Source organism: Podarcis vaucheri (genome assembly GCF_965113315.1).
Source record: "Podarcis vaucheri genome assembly, chromosome: 4".
Taxonomy (NCBI): Eukaryota; Metazoa; Chordata; class Lepidosauria; order Squamata; family Lacertidae; genus Podarcis; species Podarcis vaucheri.
Window position 1 is genome coordinate 25778381 of NC_138762.1, and position 19906 is coordinate 25798286.

At 41.4% G+C, this 19906-nt stretch overlaps 1 protein-coding gene across 1 annotated transcript in view; it reads right to left on the minus strand.

Moving 5' to 3' along the window:
• The window catches only part of XPO4 (exportin 4), a 61727-nt gene extending 41839 nt beyond the window's left edge, over positions 1-19888 (minus strand). The window contains exons 1-4 of the mRNA XM_082220644.1: positions 19788-19888; positions 7609-7714; positions 6324-6465; positions 4884-5022 (exon numbers count right to left, since the gene is read on the minus strand). Of these exons, the coding sequence (XP_082076770.1) occupies positions 4884-5022; positions 6324-6465; positions 7609-7714; positions 19788-19865 (465 nt within the window). The 5' untranslated portion in view covers positions 19866-19888. The remainder of the gene's footprint in view (positions 1-4883; positions 5023-6323; positions 6466-7608; positions 7715-19787) is intronic.
• Between the last annotated feature and the right edge of the window lie 18 nt (positions 19889-19906).

Below are 19906 nucleotides of genomic sequence, written 5' to 3' on the forward strand. Positions count from 1 at the left end.
ACGTTTTCATTGCTAAATTTATATACTGCCCAACATCTGAAGATCACAGGGTGGTTTACAACATAAAACCATGCACCAAAAGGATCCCCCACAAAAATGTGTAGCATAATAATAATAATAATAATAATTAAAAAATAACACACCCACACCCCACGTATGTTTAAAAGGACATAGATTTCAACAGCAAAGGCCTAACTGAGGAGGAATGTTTTTGCCTGACGTCTTTTACAACTGGAGTGAAGGGACAGGACCCTTCTAGATCATAAAACTTAAGATCTGTGTGCCCTGAGGGAAGGAAGAAGAGAAGCAGCCCAGGCTCCTATGGGCCGCATACCACTGCTCCTGAATCAACTATCAGGTCGCCTGCGCCCCTTCACCCTCTTGCTACTTCAGATCTGTGTGCCCTGAAGGAAGGCAGATGTGAGGAAGGTCCAGACCGGGGAGATCATGCCAAATGGTCCCCAAAGGACCACCAGTCAGCCCGGAAGGACTCTGCTCTACTGTTCGGTATCATTTGCTTCGATATTTTAAGATTGCAAACCATCTTGGGTGACTTGGCAACAAGGTCGTGTATAAACGCAATAAATAAAATGTTTCGAGAATCCACTTCTGCTTTTCCTTTATATAGAAAAAGGATCGGTACAAAGCCTAAGGGGTTCCATTGCTTCATAGTAGAACTGTTATCAAGGGGTGGGGGTGGGGCTTATCAGTTCCAATATGGCCGAACTGTCCTATGTGTACTGAACTATAGTCAAGACTACAATGGGATGCCCTTTCTATCAGTGGCTGCTACCACGTTTCGATGTCAACCTCTGTTAAAGTTAGCAGCGCTGGAATCAAGAAGCGTTTGCCAGAATTCACTGTGCAGCCTGTTTTACAAATTTACAAGGCACTTCATGGACAAAATTGCCCCAAGTGATAGCCTGCCTTCTTGCCTGCTTCAGAGACGGGAACAATATATTCCCACTGGCAAGATTTCTAACCGTCATCCATTCCACTTTGTTCTGTCTATAACAAATGAGTTAGTTTTGTATGGTGATGCTACTGCAATTTTCCTCTGAAACGGTTTGGTCTGGTTCTCGATACAGCAAGCAGCCTGCTTGCGTGTTCTCAGATCCTTTTGTTCCACTTCAAAGAGTTACCCCTCTATACATTTCCTTGTAGGTTGGTGTTTTTAAGCTTTTGAATTTCCAAAAATATGAACTTGCTCTAGAATCATAGAATCATAGAGTTGGAATAGACCACAAGGGCCATCGAGTCCAACCCCCTGCCAAGCAGGAAACATCATCAGAGCAAGTTCAGATCCCACGAGTTAACTTCCTTTGCCCATTTCCACAAAACACTGCATCCAGACAGACATACTATGGTTGTGCTACTGTCCCAAAGCAGAACACAAACCAGCTTCAAACAGTGGGGTGCAATCCAGGTATGGAGGGCAGGCACAAACCATAGTTTAATGTTCAAATGCAACAATAAAAGTACAGTGGTGCCTCGCAAGACGAATGCCTCGCAAGACGAAAAACTCGCTATATGAAAGGATTTTCCGTTTTTGCATTGCTTCGCTAGACGAATTTCCCTATGGGCTTGCTTCGCAAGATGAAAACGTCTTGCGCTTTTTTCTTAAAGCCGCTTGAAGAGGCGCAGTTGCGACGGACCGTGCTTCGCAAGACGAAAAACATCGCAAGACGAAAAGACTCGCGGAACGAATTATTTTCGTCTTGCGAGGCACCACTGTAGCAACTTGATCTGCAAAGTCCAAGGGGGGGGGGGGAGGAAGGAACATGAGGCTGGTTTGTGTAGCAGCAAACCACAGGTTGGTGTTATAGCTGAACAGAGCTTCTCTCTCTCATGCTATTAATAAGGCACCCCCAAAGGACTCAAAATGTAACAGCTAGCTCAGAATTTTTCACTGAAACTTTTGCTTCATGACTGTACTGAAATAAATTCAATTTTTTAAAAACAAAACTGGGATGAGATTTACTTCAATTACAAAGTGTTTTTAAAAATTGCTTCCTTAGAACACATTTTATGCGGGAGGGGAATAAATTTTTAGTTCCGTTTTATAGCAATCCTTTACCGAAATGCTGATTTCAATCCATTCCAAAGTTTTCCACAGCCCATCATGAACACCTTTACCCTCCTCCTCTGCTTTGAAACTTTCCAAGAGTACACAGCTCACTCAACACATTAGAAGCAGTGTTTGACATATTGAACAGACTATTTTTATGTATTAATATGAGGCAGCTCCCCAGGCAGCTAGAAGCAAGCAAACGCACACACACACACACACACACACACACAAGTATGATGCATTTGCACTTTAGGTCTCAGAAAGGGGAATCCTTCAAATAGCAAAAGCAGAAAGAGTACCAAGGTCCAGGGCCAAGGAACTGCAGGCATCTGTGGTTAAGAGGAGTCTCTCCCACATACATTTCCTCAGCATCTTGGAATCAGTGATGGAAAGCATGAATTAAGCTGACTAAAATTAGTCACTGGCTTTTTAGCAGAAGCTCTGTCCATCAGAGACTGAAGCAGGCTATAGTGCAACAGATTACAAGAGGTAGAAACTTTCACAATGGGTGCTTCTAGTTATATAGGCAGTTTGGTCCACCCTCCTCAGCTCATAGAACAAGTGAATGGTGTTTTGGACACCTCTGTATAAGATGTATTTTGCAGTTCGTCAAGGGCTTTTTGAATAACCAAAAATGTGTAAACCTCTTCATAGATGGTCAATGAGCAAGATTAGGCCTCTGAATCAATTCTATGTGGTGCCTGGTAGTCCTATGAATTAATGGCTCAAAAAAAAATTGCCCAATTTTACTTGTAAGGAATAGAAAAACGTTTTCAAGTTATAAAGCAGAAATAATCAACACATGCAATATTGCATCTCTTTCCAATTTGGTACACAAGATCCATGTAATTAAAAATGCACGTGTTTGCATAGAACAGTACACTTGCTCTTCAAATGTGAGAAGCATTTTCTGTTTGATAAAACTCACTTTATTGTGGAGACTGACTCATTCGCAAATGGCTCAATTTGTGTGGCAAGATACACACTCCCAACCCCTGAGCAACGATCCGGAGAAGATCTGTCCCCAAGAATTGCTCCTGAAAAAACAGCTGATCCAGCACTGCTCTACATCACATGCAGGACTTTGTTGGGTTCTTTGGAAAAGCTCAAAGTGCTCTTTGATCTGGCTGTTGTTGCATGATGCAAATCTGGGGCCTCTTCAGTTGTTACCCCAATTGCTCCCACGCTGCCACTGTGTACAACATTCTAGGGGCCACATGCCAGCAGTGGTCAGGGCCAGAGGGAAAGTGGAGAGAGCCAGAGTCCCTTTGTATAGTGGGCTACATTCCAATCATGCAAAAGCCAGCAGTTCCTATACAATTGAACCTTGGAAGTCGAACGGAATCAGTTTCAGAAATCAGTTCGACTTCCAAAATGCTAGGAAACCAAAGCGCAGCTTCTGATTGGCTGCAGGAAGCCAATCAGAAGCCGCAGAAGCCCCGTCGGATATTCAGATTCCAAAAGAATGTTTGCAAACCAGAACACTCCAGTTTCTGGCGTTCAGGAGCCAAAACGTTTGAGTACCAAGGCATTTGGGATCTAAGGCACAACTGTACACACACACACTCTTCAAGCAATGATTTTGGTTTTATACATATTTGTGCTTTTTGTAGCACTGCGATAGGAGTTGCATTATTCTCACTACACCCCCTTCAGTATTTTTTGTTAGTCGGCTCACAGAACCTGTAGCACAGATTTCATCTGGGGAAAACAAACATGCATGTCTTATCTTTGGACAAGCATTAGTCGCAGATAAGCATTTCAACTTATTTGGCTTTAACTAGGAAAGGTTTCAGTTTGAAATCTAGATGGCTTATTTCCACAACGGAACTTTTTAAACCTTATCTTCTGGCTTAGTGTGCGGAATTGAACTCTAAAGGCACACAAGTGGAAATAAGGTACTGGAAATCTATTTAGAGCTTCAGAGAGGCTGGAGGATATTTCCTCATTGGATTCTAAGAATGTAACACGAGTAAATTTTGTATTGCCATTTTCAGTTCTGTGCCGGCACACACACCCCCCTTCGGCCCAACCACACCACTTCCCCAGGGAATGGAAAAGGTCTTCCCTCAGACAATTCCAACAGCTGAATCATAGACAGGACACAGCAAGGGACAGATGCAAATTGAACTGAGTGCAAGGGAAACAATGCTTGCCAATGGAAAATCCACTTTGATATCAAACTGTTGTGGCTCTTCAAACAAGTTCAGTACTAACATTCAAATGAAGTTGTCACATTAATAATGTGAATGAGAGCTCTACAATGAATCACTGGGAGAATAACATATCACTTGTGTTGTATTTAAGTGTCAAATTTGAATCAAAGTATAATGATCTCACATCGTGGCAGAGTACTGGGATTTAACTTATTACCATACCATAACTAAATTCATTTCACAATCGCTAGTTCATTTCCCCCACTTAATGGCGAACTTCTGCTCAAGCAACAACTTCGGCCTGGCCTACAGGTGCAGCAGGATGAAGTGGTCAAGCGGGCTGTAACTCTGCAAACTACAGGTTTTAACAATCCTTGCCAAGTAAAGCTCCAGAATATCAGAAAAAAGGGTATTCCATCCCACTCCACTCACTCTCTGCTGTGCTAACTTTCTACTTACAGGAAAATCACAAGTATATGATTTCTCAGATGCAGGCTGAAGAGACATAGTGCACTCTGCAACCACATTCTGCTGCATGTGTAGACCAAGACCAGGCCTCAGTGCAACTCACCGGATTCAGTTTTTAAGTGCCTTAAGTTTGTGAGGAAAGGTTTGTGCAGATGGGTTGAAATACATTTTAAAACGCAGGAACTTACCACTGTGGGGTTGCCGCTGCTTATCAACTGGCTGACTTCATGAAAAATGCTCTTGCATTCAATTGATTTGTCTAAGGACCCTCGTTTCACTATTACCGCTACGGCTAACAATATCTGCTCCCGCACATACTTCTGGAGGCTGCAAATAAAATTTTCAAAAAATTAATATTCAGAATCAAGGCAACTGTTCCAAGACTTATAAAGTAAAATCCTTAGCTGTACTGCTCTTGGAGTAGAGCCAGGATAGGAACCTTTGGTCCTCTAGATGTTGCTGAACTACAACCCATCACCCTTGGCCTTTGAAAATGCTTGCTGGGGCTGATGGGAGTTGTAGTTCAGTAACATCTAGTGGAACAAAGGTCCCCCCCCCCCCCCGGAACTGAATTGTTTGGTCTGCTGCTGCTTTGAGCCCGGTTCTCTTGTGCATTAATTTTTGCACGTTATTTGGAACATTAGCTGCAATCTCGGAGAGATGTTTCTTTTAAGTTACTGCAAACTTCTTTAGCCCCTATGGTATAGAATTCCCCATGGTTAATATAAGTAGCACAGACAGCATCCAACTGCCTGAATAGAATTCCAATGATGTTACAATCTCAAAGAACTGTAGAGCTGGAAAGGAACCTGAGGATCATCTAGTTGTGGGTCAGATCCGGCCCAATTGCCTTCTCAATCTGGCCCACAGACGGTCCGGTAATCAGCGTGTTTTTACATGAGTAGAATGTGTGCTTTTATTTAAAATGCATCTCTGGGTTATTTGTGGGGCATAGGAATTCATTCATTTTTCTTCTTCAAAATATAGTCCAGCCGCCCCAGCAAGATCTGAGGGACAGTGGACCGGCCCCCGGCTGAGCAATGTCAGCTGATGGGCAGGAGCGCAGAGTTCAATCCTGCTGTGCTCTGTTTTGGCAGCGTGCTTCCTGTGGGGAATGTGCTGGCAAAGCAGAAAACCCTGCAGACAACAGAAGTGGTTTAACAGCCAATTCCTCTTTCCAGGGAACTCTGGGAACTGTAGCTCTGTGAGGGAAATAGGGGTCTCCTAACAACTCTCAGGAGGCTTAAAATACTACAGTTCCCAGGATTCCTTGGGGGAAGCTGCGACTGTTGAAAGTGGCATGCTAGTGTTTTATATGTATATGCAGATCGGGACTCAAGTCATTGTCTATCTAGTCAAATCTTGTCTACTCTGGTTGGGAGCAGCTCTCTACAGTTCTCTGGCAAGGAGTTTTCCCTGTCACCTGCTACCTGAAACCCACAGCTTTCTGCATGCAAACCACGTGATCTTATCAATAAACTATGCTCCTCCCCATGAAAACTGAAGGCATTTTCTCATTGACTAGGTTCCGTATTTCTGAACAGGAACACTTACAATATTTTTTTTAGAACTGGCACCCTTACAGAAGTTGTTTTTTTTTTTTTAGCAGTACCATACATTGTACTTACTTAGGTCTTTGTAAGACATATGTTAAAAGGAATGTTCGTAGGGACTCGATGCTACTTTTTTCCAACAGAATCCATTCTCGTACAACTGCTTCCATGATCGCCGTGGCAGCTTGAAAAAGGACATAGTCCACTTTACTAGTTTCTGCCGGAGAGATGCAAAATGGTAAGTTTGCAATCCACAGGAACTAACCTAGAAGGCACTGGTTACACAAACCCGCCACAATTAAACGCAGTTAGCACAAACCGAGCACGTTAAAAGGGTTTCCCAATCAGAATTAAGTGGCAACTGGCAGGTCATAATGTTTTTTCATTTAAAGCAGGCTTCCCTAACCTGGTGCCCTCTAGATGCTCCCATCAGACACAGCCAGCACTGCATGGAGGTTAGAGAAGGGTGATTTAGAGCAGGCTTCCTCAACCTCAGCCCTCCATATGTTTTGAGACTACAATTCCCATTATCCCTGACCACTGGTCCTGCTAGCTAAGAATCATGGGAATTGTAGGCCAAAAACATATGGAGGGCCGAGGTTGAGGAAGCCTGATTCAGAGCATCATTTTTGGGTGCCCTTGCTTTTTCAAGCCAGGTGGATGCTGACTAGAGACTAAAGGCAGGGTCTACTCTGTGTATGGCTTTGCTGGACACTACCCAGAGCCTTTTCTGTAGTGGCACTATGTCTTTGAAATACCTTCCCCAGTGAAAACTGCTTGGTGTGAACATCACTGTAATTTAGGTGCCATGTAACTCAATTTTTTGTTCAGTTCGGCTCTTTTATGTTTGTAAGCTGCTCTTTTAATTAAACAGATTGTTTTTAAAAAAATGTAATTTTTGTTCCATTTTGGTTTAATATCTGCCAATTACTGTAAGCTACTTTGAGCACCACTGGTGGAAAAAAGCAAGACAAACATTTAAAAACTCAAAACCATCAACACCAAAAGCAACTAATTCATAACAAAATGACACCACAGGGTGCCAGGGCAGTGACACTGATTTACAGAGAATTACATAAATAGGTGTCCTGCTTGTTACAGCTGGCAAAAGAGTGGACTTGCTGATCCCTAACTCAATTTCCCCAGGGCTGAGGAACCCCACTGATATCTAGGGCAACTTACTCCTTGGTTAAGAGTGCAAAGGACTGCAGTGTGAAAACCCCAGGTCCAATCTGGCACGCAGACAGCAGCATTTCTCAAACACACCAACACACAAGGAGGCAAGTGATGTAATGGGCCAATGAATCTGCCTTAGCGATACACTTTGAATATTCAGCTGAATACACACATAAGGACTTACCTAAAATATGCTTGCAAACAGCAAATGGCGATTTTGATTTTCTAAATGATAAGAATATGTGTTCAGCATGCTGACGTTGTTCATTATTGACCATGGAAGGTGGTGCCTAAAGAGAAAATAGATAGTTTGCTTCAATATATTGGGAGGGGGGGTGAAAACCCATGTTAAGAAAGATGACTACACTGAACTGAAGGCTGTTTTGGTGTGTTTTTCTTTTAAAATAATAATATAAAAGATTACTATGATGATTAGATTTCTTAAATATATATTTATAGCACTTTTTCACATTCATTATCCCAGGAAAGGCTACAAAACAACGAACATTAATCAGCATTCAAATATAATTACAAAAATTCCCTAAAACGGATTCCCATCCATCCCAATGTGATTCAGATCCATCCCAAGCCATAAAGTAGCAGCAGTTCCTTCATTCTTGCCAAGAGCACAGCAAATAACTTGCTCAGCTGAATAGCTGAGAGAACTTCAAATACTGGCAAAAGAATTTAGTATAAAAAAATACCGGTGTTAAAAGGAGTCAGTAAGGCTTCTGGGTTCCAGCTATAAGCTGCCATTTAGTATCCTTGCTACCTACAAACTGATTCTTGTTGACAATCAGCCATAATTAACTTCTCCTGCACTGAAGACATATTTGGTCCTCGACAGGGAAAACCTGAATATGGTAGTATCATATTTCCTAAAGGGGGGTGGGGAGAACAGCAATGTTGCAAACTGAAGATTCGTTAGATCTGAACTTTCAAGAAGCCAACAACAAGGTCTTTAGCAGTCAAATACTGCCCTCTAGTGCAGTGGCTCTCAAACATTTCCCCCACAGACCACTTGAAAATGGTTGATGGTATTGAAGAACCACTTGATGGCTGTTTTCCTGTCCACAGTTGCAACTGTAATGTGCTGCGTTGAATGCCGTATCATTTTTAATTGTATTTGTATTGCTTCTTTTCTTTCTTTCTTTCTTTCTTTCTTTCATTTTATTGCAGCACAATTTGAATTCTATAGAATTAAAATTTTACGTGTTCTTCACAGACACACTGCAGAGGGATAGCTCAGTCAGAGAGCATGAGACTCTTAATCTCAGGGTTGTGGGTTTGAGCCCCGCGTTGAATTAAAGATTCCCACAATGCAAGGGGTCGGACTAGATGATCCTTGTGGCCCCTTCCAACTCTATAATTCTATGTACATGTAACAGGTCACCTGACTGAAGCTCGCAGGGCACTGGTGGTCCACACATTCCAGGGTTTTGGAACTCCTGCTCTAGTGTAAAATCAGCACATGCCATGTGAAAACACACAACACAATGCAACTTCCCAACAAAGTCTGGTCAGCTCAAGGTTTTGATGTTCTACAGATCATTCTGATAACAATAATTATTTTTTATTAATAATAATTCCATTTCTTCACCCAAAGGACCACCGTTTGGCTTACAGTGATTTAAAAACACCTTATTAAAAGAGTTTAAAACTCTGGCAAGAATTGTAGGGGATGAGGATCCTGAAATTAAATACAGTTGTACCTTGGAAGTTGAACAGAATCCGTTCCGGAAGTCCACTCGACTTCCAAAACATTCGAAAACCAAAGCACAGCTTCTGATTGGCTGCAGGAGCTTCAGAAGCTGCGGAAGGTTGTGTAAGTGGACTCTGCTACAAGCATGCTATGCTATACTACACAATATTGTATAGTATACAAATACAATGCCTTTAGAATCCTGTTGTACAAATAGTAGACAAAACTTATTCAGAATCTGAAAAGCATGTCACTGTAAGCATTCATACATAACAAGCGTATGTATCTGAAGGTATATTATGGAATTTAAGGATTTATAGTGATAAAGTAGCTTTCCATCAGATGAATTTTCAACTTAGTGGACACTATTAACTTTCAAACTACCTTTTAACCTGCGACACAGCTGAATACACTATTTAATTCACACATGTCTATCCCTCGAAGACAGCCTATAACCACACTGATTGCTTGCAAACAAAATATTACTTGCTATTGTACTGTTATGAGTCACTGGCTACAGAGAAATAATTCTTTTACCCGAGTTCCAACTTGCTCGTGATTATAAAGAATATATTTCTTAGGAGTGGAGACTGAATGAGGAAATAAGAATGTGTTCATTGGCAAAAAAGCAGGCAAGTAGATTTTTATTGGTGCAAAATATTACAAGTGCTCTGTGATTTTAGTAAAAAGACAGGTCAGTGAGAAGATAGCCTATACACTCTGCAATAAGCAGAAAGGAGGATATTTGAAAGAAAACAACATATAGAAAAGAACAGGCAAAGATCTCATAACAGGGCAGAGGAACAATAATATTTTTTTAAAACAAAACAAGTCCACTTTGAACTTTGGAAAACTTTGCCTAGACTAGATCTCTACACAGCCAGCTACAGCCAACAGTGACACACACCACTGTGATGTTGCAAGGATTCATGAGAAGGATTACAAACAACATACAAGTAAAGAATAGTGATAATGCAACCCAAAGAGCATCTTCTACAACAGGGATGGGGAAGCCTGCATGCCTCCAGAGATTGCTTCTTGGCCGTTTGGCTAATTCAAGTGTAGCATCTTATAATGGCAATGGTGCCCACCTGTGAGATGGCAGAACTGAGTTCCAGCTGAAAAAGTCCTGACTACTCCCATAAAGCCAAGCCAGCATGGTCAATGGTCAACCCCTAGCACAGTTATTATATGGGGCTCAGATTTGGACAGGCGCTCACCTTGGATCTACAGAAGCTGTTCAGCCTAAGTTTCTAAGGGATTTCCCCCCCTGTTCCATCCTGTGCTCCAAATGCTTCATTGCACTTGGAGGCTAATCTCCCCTCTGTTGAATTACATATTTGGTGTAGGACATTTAATTATTTGCTTCGGCTAAATTTAAACCCCACCAGTCTACTATCCTTAATATCACAAGATTGTCATAAGAATGTTTGGACCAAAATTGTCAACCAAAAGCTTTACTTTTCCGGTTTATCACCACGACAGTTATTAACACTGGGCTTTAGTAATTAACCACATGCAGGAACCCTCCTAAGGAATCTATGCGGTTCCAGATCAGCAACAGTCCCAGACAAGAGAAGCCAACTGAATTTTCTGCAGCGCCTTTCTGCAGCAGGCCACTAAACATACACTCACATATTAAGTTTCCAAGGAATCTTGAAGGGCAGCCCCAGGCATAATGCAATGCAGTAGTCTTATCTCTGGTGGACACGAGAGAATGCATCACTTTGGCAATGCTCTCTGGGTCCAGGAGGGGTCATAACTGGTGTGCATCACTTCTTCACTTCATCACCAAATAGAACTTCATCACTTCTATTTGGGATAAGAGGTTTTCAACAGATAGAAAGACTGGACCACAAATTACAAGGACTGAAGCGGCATACCATCCCTGTTCTGTAAACACAGGTGTGAACTTGCTTGACTCCGGTGTGCTTCCTCCCCATACCCCTCTATGCACATGTTAAATGGTTTGGAAGAAGCTGTAAGTTATTCAGTTCTCGTGCATCAGGAATGAGAAGCCTGTGATCCTGCAGGTTTTTGTTGGCTAGGGCTGACGGGAGTTTCAGTCCCACAACATCTGGAAGGTCACAGGTTCCCCACTCTTCGAGAGCTTATTTGGCAAGTGAGGATTTTTAGTAGTGTTCCTAATCGTAAGCTGAAATTTAACGCTGAACTTAACGTAAATGAACTAAGTCATACTCCAGCTAAAATCAATGGGTTTGACTAATATTAATCCACTGATATCAGCTGGTCTACTCTGAGAATGACTTATGAGTCAAAGAATCAGAATTGTAGAGTGGGAAGGGACCACAAGAGCCATCCAGTGAACCCCCAGAAATGCAGGAATCTTTTGTCCAATGTGGGGCTCGGACCCATAACCCTGAGATTAAGTGTCTCATGCTCTGCCGACTGAGCCATGAGCCATGACTTACCTGGATACAACTTATAACAGCCAATACACAAGAACAAATATATCCACTTAACAACAAAGATATCAACAAGGACCTAAGTCACATGCAAGGCAGAAGGAAAGGAGAAGCCAGAGAAGACAACAATTAAATCCAACACATGATAAAAGTCTATGTCAATTCTGTGTTAAAACTTCATCCATTACCCTCAAGTCAAGCCAGCTGAGTTAAAGTGTGTCTCTCTATGCAAACTATCGCGTTACTGCGTAAAAATAAGAGGCATGTCTAAACGTGATCACTTTGATGTAACTTGGTTTCCATCCATTAAGTTATATAAACGGGTACAGAGATGCTTATCATACATGCAACTTTATGGTGGATGTTTTTCCTTGAAGTAGCTGTGTTAAGTAATACCTAAGTAATTTAATGCTGTACTCATGCTCTCCATGAACAAAAGTTGTTTTGGTTCTTATGTTTTTCTTTATATTTTTAGAAATTGATAAAAATATATATTTAAAATGTTACTGGGTAAAATACACCCTTTCGGTCAAGCATCACAAATGTAAAAAAAGGTCTACTTTGATGGCAAATTATGGAAAGTTTGGGCACCGAGGCAATAATCTAAAGAGTAACAGGCTCAGACAAGAGGTTTGTACTACCCCAGATGAATATTTTCATCAGACAGATCACACATACACAAAGCACATGCATACCACAAGTAACTGTCCTCAGTTTGGAGGCTGCTGTTCAATAAAAATAAGTTGAAAGAATTTCATGGTTCTTTTGACCCTGGCCTTAATCTTCAAGTAAATTATTTTGTTTGGTATTCTTGCATATGTACAGGAGAGATAGACAAATCTATCAGCCTCCCTCCCACTTGTCTGTAAGCACTGCAAGGGGCATGTATAATACACAAGGAAATGCCCTGATTGTGTGCCTAATTTGTGTACAAGCTCCATTTGGTGGCAAACCAGTGTTTAATCAACTATAACTACTATACAATATGCCAATTATAAAATGAAAAACTAGTTTCAATCAATCTTGCTTTCCCCCTTTGCCAGCACCATAAAGCCAATGTTGAGGTTTTATTCCTGACGTTTAACATTTGTTTTGAATTCAACTGATCCACCTGGGATCATAATAAAAATACATGATAAGTATTAAACTTTTGGAAAGACAGTACAAGCATGTTTTATTTTACCACAGGAAAGTGTAATATATCCACTGAAAGTTTTTTTAAAACCCTGCAATTTTGTCAGGACAAGTTATGTGTTGTTTACTGTTGTAACAATTGTTTCCTCAAAATTTATCTTCTATACCATGAAAATAAAAAATGTTATTTTAAAAAATTGAAACGGGGAAACACAAAGGGAAGGAGAAGCAAATGGAGACATGCTAAACATGCTAAACAAGGAAGCAGAATGCAGTCACTTCAGTCAGGTGCATTTATGTTTAGCTGCAGACTACAGTAGCTAGCATGAGAACTAGGGAGTTGTGCCAAGCCAAAGAGATTTGAAGAGGAGAGAGAAGGCTTCCGGAACAGCGCGCTCAGCGTCGGGTCGGAGTTTGAGCTCTGAGCTGCTCACGACAGACTCGGCACCTGGAGAGGCGAAGGAGGAGCAACAGGAGGCGTAAGTTGCCCCTACTCTGGTGGATTTCCCAGGAGCAGAGGCTCAGCGGCGCAAAAGGGGGTTTCCCCACACTAGAATTGGACTTAAAGACACTTTAAAAAGAAGAAATTTAGGGGAGAACCTCAGCGCAAAGGAGCGAGACCGCCCTCCGGTCCCTTCGCCTCCAGACCCCTTGAGCTAGCGCTGGACTCTCCAGTAAGATATTGGCACAAATTCAAGGAGAACAAGGCCATGAAGGTCTTTGAAGGCAAGGATAGGCTTGTACTGGATCTGGGAGAAAACAGGAAGCCAGCACTGTAAGTTAAAGTTCCTCTGTCTAAACATGTCAGCGGCAAATGATAGCCAGATAACAATAATGCCTGTTAAAGGAATATTTCAGATAGCCAGTGTTTCTGAATGTGAGCAAATTTGATTTTAGTGTGTAAATTGGCATCCAAGGGTCCACTTTAAAGACACGTATCCAAGAAAGATTGTTGTAGCTGAGGACAGCAGACCTTTCTCAAATGCTTAATCATGCTTGCTTTTGTTCTGCATGATGATTACATACAAAACCACTGTGTACTGTCCCTACTCTTCTCAGGTACTTCCAACACCTTCAAATATCCAGCAAGTATCATTTCATATCGGAAGCAGGGTTCTGCCTATAATGAATGGCTGTGCTAGGTTTTGAATTTTTTGTTTCTAACAGCCAGCTGCAAAGCCCAGTCCCACCATGATAACACCAACAAATTATAAAGATTGGTTCAAAACTGCAATGCGTTTCCTCCTTCATTAGCCTCTACGTATCTATGTTAAATGATCTGACCAATGATGGTATCATGGTACCTAATGGCATGATATGAACCTTATTGACTGAAAGTTCAAATAGTGAATTCAAAAGGGGTGTGCATGTGTAGCAGATGTGAGAAATCTGCTATATTCCAGGTACAAATTACTACCTGTCGCCCAACTGCTGCTAACACTATACTGTGATTCGAAGACTGCGATCCTTTGTAAATTTACCTGGGAATAAGATCCGCAGAACTCAGTGGTGTCTGCTTCTGCGTAAACATGTGTAGCTTCAACTTTGAGAAACATAATAAGCATTTGTTTAACAAAGGCTCTTCTTCAGCCAGATGAAATTTAGATTTCATAGAAATGCATGCAGAACTTTTACCATTCTGCTTATATAAACCTCATCAAAGAGAAAAGGTACAAGCTCCAGCCTATACTCTCCCAGCCTTGTTTTTAAGCTGAAATCTCTTGCATCAATCAATTAGCATAGATAACTGAACAACAAATCTCCTGTCTACAGAGTGTCTGGCTTCCTCTGTCTTCACACCTTTTCAATTTGAGCTGACTGCCATAGACAACAGTAAAACTTAAAAGCCTTCATTCACCATAGCAGGGAGGGCCTAATAACTTGGCAAAAAAATCTGCCCAAGCAAATACTGGGAAACTTTAGTAGTTAAACTGTCAGGTCTTTAAGAGACAGACATGTTTCGTTAAAATGCTCAAATTCATGAAAGTGCTACAGCAACATTGGGGATCCTCCAGACTGCTAAGAAATCCCATTTGGCCTTCTAAAGTGGTTTGACCCAAACTACACACATCTTTCCATCACTTGGCATCATATAAGGTTAGGCACGGGACTTATAAACCAGCAGAAACAAATAGAAATGGAAATTCCTTTTCAGCCAGCCTTCACCCATTATTCCATTGAGATGCCCAATATACTTATGCATTATGTAGGTACCTTATTAGTAAAAACGATTTGCTCCTTTAAAACAGGGGTGGCTAACTTGTGGCCCTCCAGATGTTGCTCTATTATTACAACTCCCATCAGCCCCAATTAGCATCCAATGATCAGGAATGATGAGAGTCGTAGCCGAATGGGTCTACAAGTTAAGCTTCCTTGGATTAAAAGAAGCTTTCAGATGATTTTGCAGCCCACTTTTACTGTTGTGTTCTGAATGCTTTGTTTCTAAATGTTTCTGAATATTGAAAGAGATGGAGATTTATCAAAACTCTAAAAAAAAAACCTCTGGTGTGCGATTTTCACAACCTCAAGGAACTACTGGCAAAGGTTAAAATTTTAAAGCCATTTATTCCCCAGGTTGGGCAATATGCCCCCTAAGAATTGTGTCCACAGAAAAATCAGGAATGGGCCTCAGGCTATTGTGCCCCTCCCATCTCTTTCAACTCTATCACAGCAGGAAAAAGCAAACAACTGAACTGGAAAATCCCATGTGCTCTCACTAGTCCTGCGAGATTAAGCTCCTTCCCATATTTGACCACATAAAATGTCTATGTGGGGAAGAAGGGGTTAATTGCAAGTAAATTCCACCATTATTGGTTAGCTTTGCTTCCAAACTGAGTTGCTAATAACTGAGGTGTAAGACACATATCTAAGCCTTAACAACAAATACTTTTACAGAAGCAATTATGGAATTGTTTTGATACATGTAAAATAGTCATTTCAATCATATAAAATTATTATTATTATTATTATTATTATTATTATTATTATTATTATTATTATTATTATTATTAATTTATACCCAGCCACTCTGGGCGGCTTCCAACAAAATATTAAAAATACAATAAATCATGCAGACTTTCTGGAAAAATATTAGCATAAAAAGAAAGATAGAAAGAAAGAAAGAAAGAACAACAAACACTTTTAAAATCACAGAATTGTAGTGTTTACAGGACTCTAAGGGTCACCTGGTCCAACCCCCCTGAAATGCAAAACTGTACTTTGTTGTTTCATTAAAAACCCGTTCCCTTGTTAACATATGTAGAAATGAAGCATAAAGAAGAATAGACCCATATGCACAACTTTCCTTTTATCAGCTATGGAGAAGGTACCACAAAATCAGGGAAATTTGCTCATCAAGAGCAAGCAATGGGAAACTCGTGAACTTCTGAACTGCAATCAAGGGATGCACTTTGGCATCAAAGAAAGTTGCTATTAACTCAAATAAAAGCACAGAAGGCATGGGAAGAATGCCAAGGTATATATTAAAAACACTCCTTTTCTAATGTTTTGCTACCAAAGTTTTGTAAATTATTTTAGCCTTCCAGTCTGTAATGTTCTAGTCTGAATTAGAAAACTAGGCATAGCTATCATAGAAGTAACCTCCCACATACACATCCCACAATCATGAAGACTGTTTGCTTTAAAAATAGTACTTTCCTATCAGGCAAGGCTTTTGTCTGTACAACTTTGTTGTGATCTGCATTTGTAAGAGATTGGGAGCATGTGCATAAACAGAGCACACCTGGTGTGTTCTGCTGATATGAATAGCTGTACACAATGAAAATTTCTGTCAATAATACCATTAATGGGCTTTTGTGTCTTGCCTCCTCTTGAAATACTCTGGGCTTGTTGGGTCACACTCTTAATGGCACTGGCAAAGGGGTACAAATGAATTCATAGCTCACTTTATACTCATTCACCCAACACAGAATCTACAGTCCTCTGCAAATATCTCTGAGTCTCAATTAAGCAGATTTCTTCCACAGCTCCTCAGAAGGATTCAGAGTGTAGCTTATTTAGTGCAAAAGTTCCTCTATTTTCCTGCTTTGTTCAAAACACTCAAATCTGATGTTCTATTTCAGTTTAGAGTTTGGAAAGTCTTTACAATATCATAATGCCTTTAATATCTGTGCACATTTTCAGTAAAACATGAACCAATACAGTGTATTGTTCAAATGCATGTCTTGCACAGAGAAATAAATGTGTGCTTAGTAGTGAAATATATAGAGTGCATTCCCATATAAGCAGGCATAAATCACTCCTAAACCAAAGTCTGTGCTAAATAATTTATCCTGTGTACTATTAACTCTTGGCAAAAGATAATAGCCCAGACTTTTCACTCAGATTTCCTTATCTATAGTAAATCCCAGGAAAGGTATCCACAGATTTTAAACCTGCAGAGTAGAAACAGCTTAGCCATAAAGACTGTTCTCTACAACAAGAAAGTACACAAACTACCAACCTTTTAAGCGAAAGATATGCACCAAGAGAATTGTGTTTACATTTGAGACATGCCTGAATTGGAAGTGAAACCCTGTTTGCCTCTAGTGCTTCATTGTTTCTAACTATACAGAAGTCCCCTCCCCTCCACAAGCCGCCTGCTCTTGTCCAATAATTGCTAACCCGCCCATTAAAAAAAAGGGTACTGTCAGATATTTAAATAGTTTAAAGAAAAAAATTACCATCAGCAAATCTACAAAAAATGAAGCTGAAATATTAACAATAAAGCAATCCAATACTTCCTTCAAGCACAGATTTTCTACATATCACCATATGTTCACAAGTGCAGTGGGTAAAACCAGAGATACCTGGGTTGAAATTTCCTCTTGTACATCAAGCTTGCTAGGTGATATTATTTGCTTTAAAACATTTCATAAAATTTATATGCTGCTTGTTTGCAAACTGCTTTGAGGTTTTTTAACAAAAACAATAAAACAATCAGTAAAAACCATAAAACTCTTTAAATCATTCAAAATATAAAGTCAACTATAAACTAAAATCAGATTAACGCATACATCCACATTCTACACCCTAGTTCCAATGGGAGCCTAATCTACCTCAAAGAGTTGTAATGAGGAGCAGGAAAGATAACCACAGACATACCAGCCTGTTTAAAGAAAGAACAGGAGGCAAAACACACACATACTAGGTAAGGTTTTCATCCATGCTATGCATTAATGTATAATTGTTAAGCAATTGCTCAATATCTACTGCTTGCAGGGTAGTACGGCAGATTATGTGATGCTTGTGTGGTAAACTTATGCTTACATAAAAACTGCTCACGTAGAAGACTACGAGCAAATATTAATTGCCAATTCAGTTTCCCACTTGTATAGTGGAATACCAATGACTCACCTTCTTGTATTTTGGGAGAATAAGCAATAACTTTTTGACATTTTGGCAATATTATTATGGTATAGTTTTTTGGTTGGAGGATACTTTTAGCTGACGGATTTATCTATTTCTCTAGTATTTTATTGCTTTGCCAATAACCATAGAAAAGTTACTAGCCTGCAAAACAAATTTTAGCAGCCTGCTATAAGGCCTGCATTTTCATGGCTGCTCATGAGGACAAGACTCATCCTTAAAGGCCTACATGGAAACCTACTGAAAGGCTTGGTTGTTGTTTTTAAAAAAGACATCTATAAAGCAGATGGGCACAGAAATGATGGAGATGTTAAAGCACAGGTTGTGTAGACCATTTGCACAGGACCTCATACCTCCTGTGCCTTCCTCCTGTTTTTAAACATTTAAGAAAATTCTTACAAAGTAGTTTCTCCCCCCCCCCCTTCAAAGTTTGCCTAAGATTTCACCTAAACAAATAAATTAGCATACACCAATGTGTGTCATGGGTATAAGTCCTTTTAAGGATCTAGCTATGCTCCTGGAAGGAGAGAACCGGCACTTTTCTGCTAGCCTTTTGCACTTCTAAGCAGCTCTGGCTTCTTCAGAGTCAGGCACAGAAACCAAGTGGGCTATTCAGTCAACTCACATGCATCTATGGCATTCCTGGGCACCTATGGCTACCAGGAAACCTATGAAATACAAGGCTGGTTGCAAGTGTTTCGGGTGTGTGTGCAGAAGATGCAACAAGTTACACTGCAAAGCACTTTCCACACACACACAAAATGTTAAAAAAATTAATGGTCACAATCCCACAAAGCCCAAACCATCAAAATTCTACAGGAGTAAACAAGTGTACTTGGGTGGAGGTGGGGGCATTGATGGCTTCAATGCTAACAACAGACTGACAAAGTGACTCTTATTGCCTTGTTTCACACAAAGCTTTTAAACTCTGATTGAAGGACCAGTTTTCTCTTTGCACAGGCAATACTAATAGGTGGAAAGGTTTTGCTATTCATGCCCAGATTTTCCAGGTGCCTTGACTGTTGAGGAGAACAAGCAAATGGAACAAGCATCTTAAGATTTATGTAACCCAGACACATGAAGGTTGGCTTGCAGGGACAGAGGGGGGGGGGAATGGGAGCATTCAAAAAAAGGGAAGGAAAATATCATTTTATACTGATTGTAGCAGATGCGCAGCAGGAAAAAATGTTTCTAAAATGAAGAAAGGAGCAGAGCAAAGAGTGGTGGAGCAGCCGATATCAAGGATCTGAGCACGTGGGTACAGGAGTGAAATGGAGAGGATTTGGGAAGCAGAGGCTATGATGGTGCAGAAAGGAGCAGGAGCCCGAAGCAATGATAAAGGCTAAAGGGTTGTGGAGGGAGAAGGGGCCCCAAAGCAGAGAGGTACTAGCAGCCCCATCCTACGCCCGTTTGCTGGGGAGCAAGTCCTCCCTCGCGGAGGGGGGGGGGTCCACGGGACTTGCTCCCCTAGCCAGCGCGCACGGGGCTGCAGCTTCGGAGGGAAAAAGAGGGCAGAGGCGAGATTTCCGCGGCACTGTGCGGAAGGAGGCGCAGCCCCGCGGAGTCCCTCTCCGAGGAAGGAACCTACAAGGGAGCCCAGGGAAGAAGAAGGGGCACTCGCGGCGTCTCCCCCGCCCAGAGGGATCAACTGGGGGGCGGAGGGGCCGCCCCGCTCCCCGCCGCGCCCTCGGCCGCTCAGCCTGCCCGCTCCGCCCGCCGCCGCGCCGCCCTCACCATCAGCACTTTGGCCGCGTTCTCCAGCTGGGCGATCACCTCGGGGGCTCCCCCCGCCGCCGCGGCCGCCGCCATCATGGTCTCTCTTCAATGACGCGCCATGCACTGCATTCTGGGAC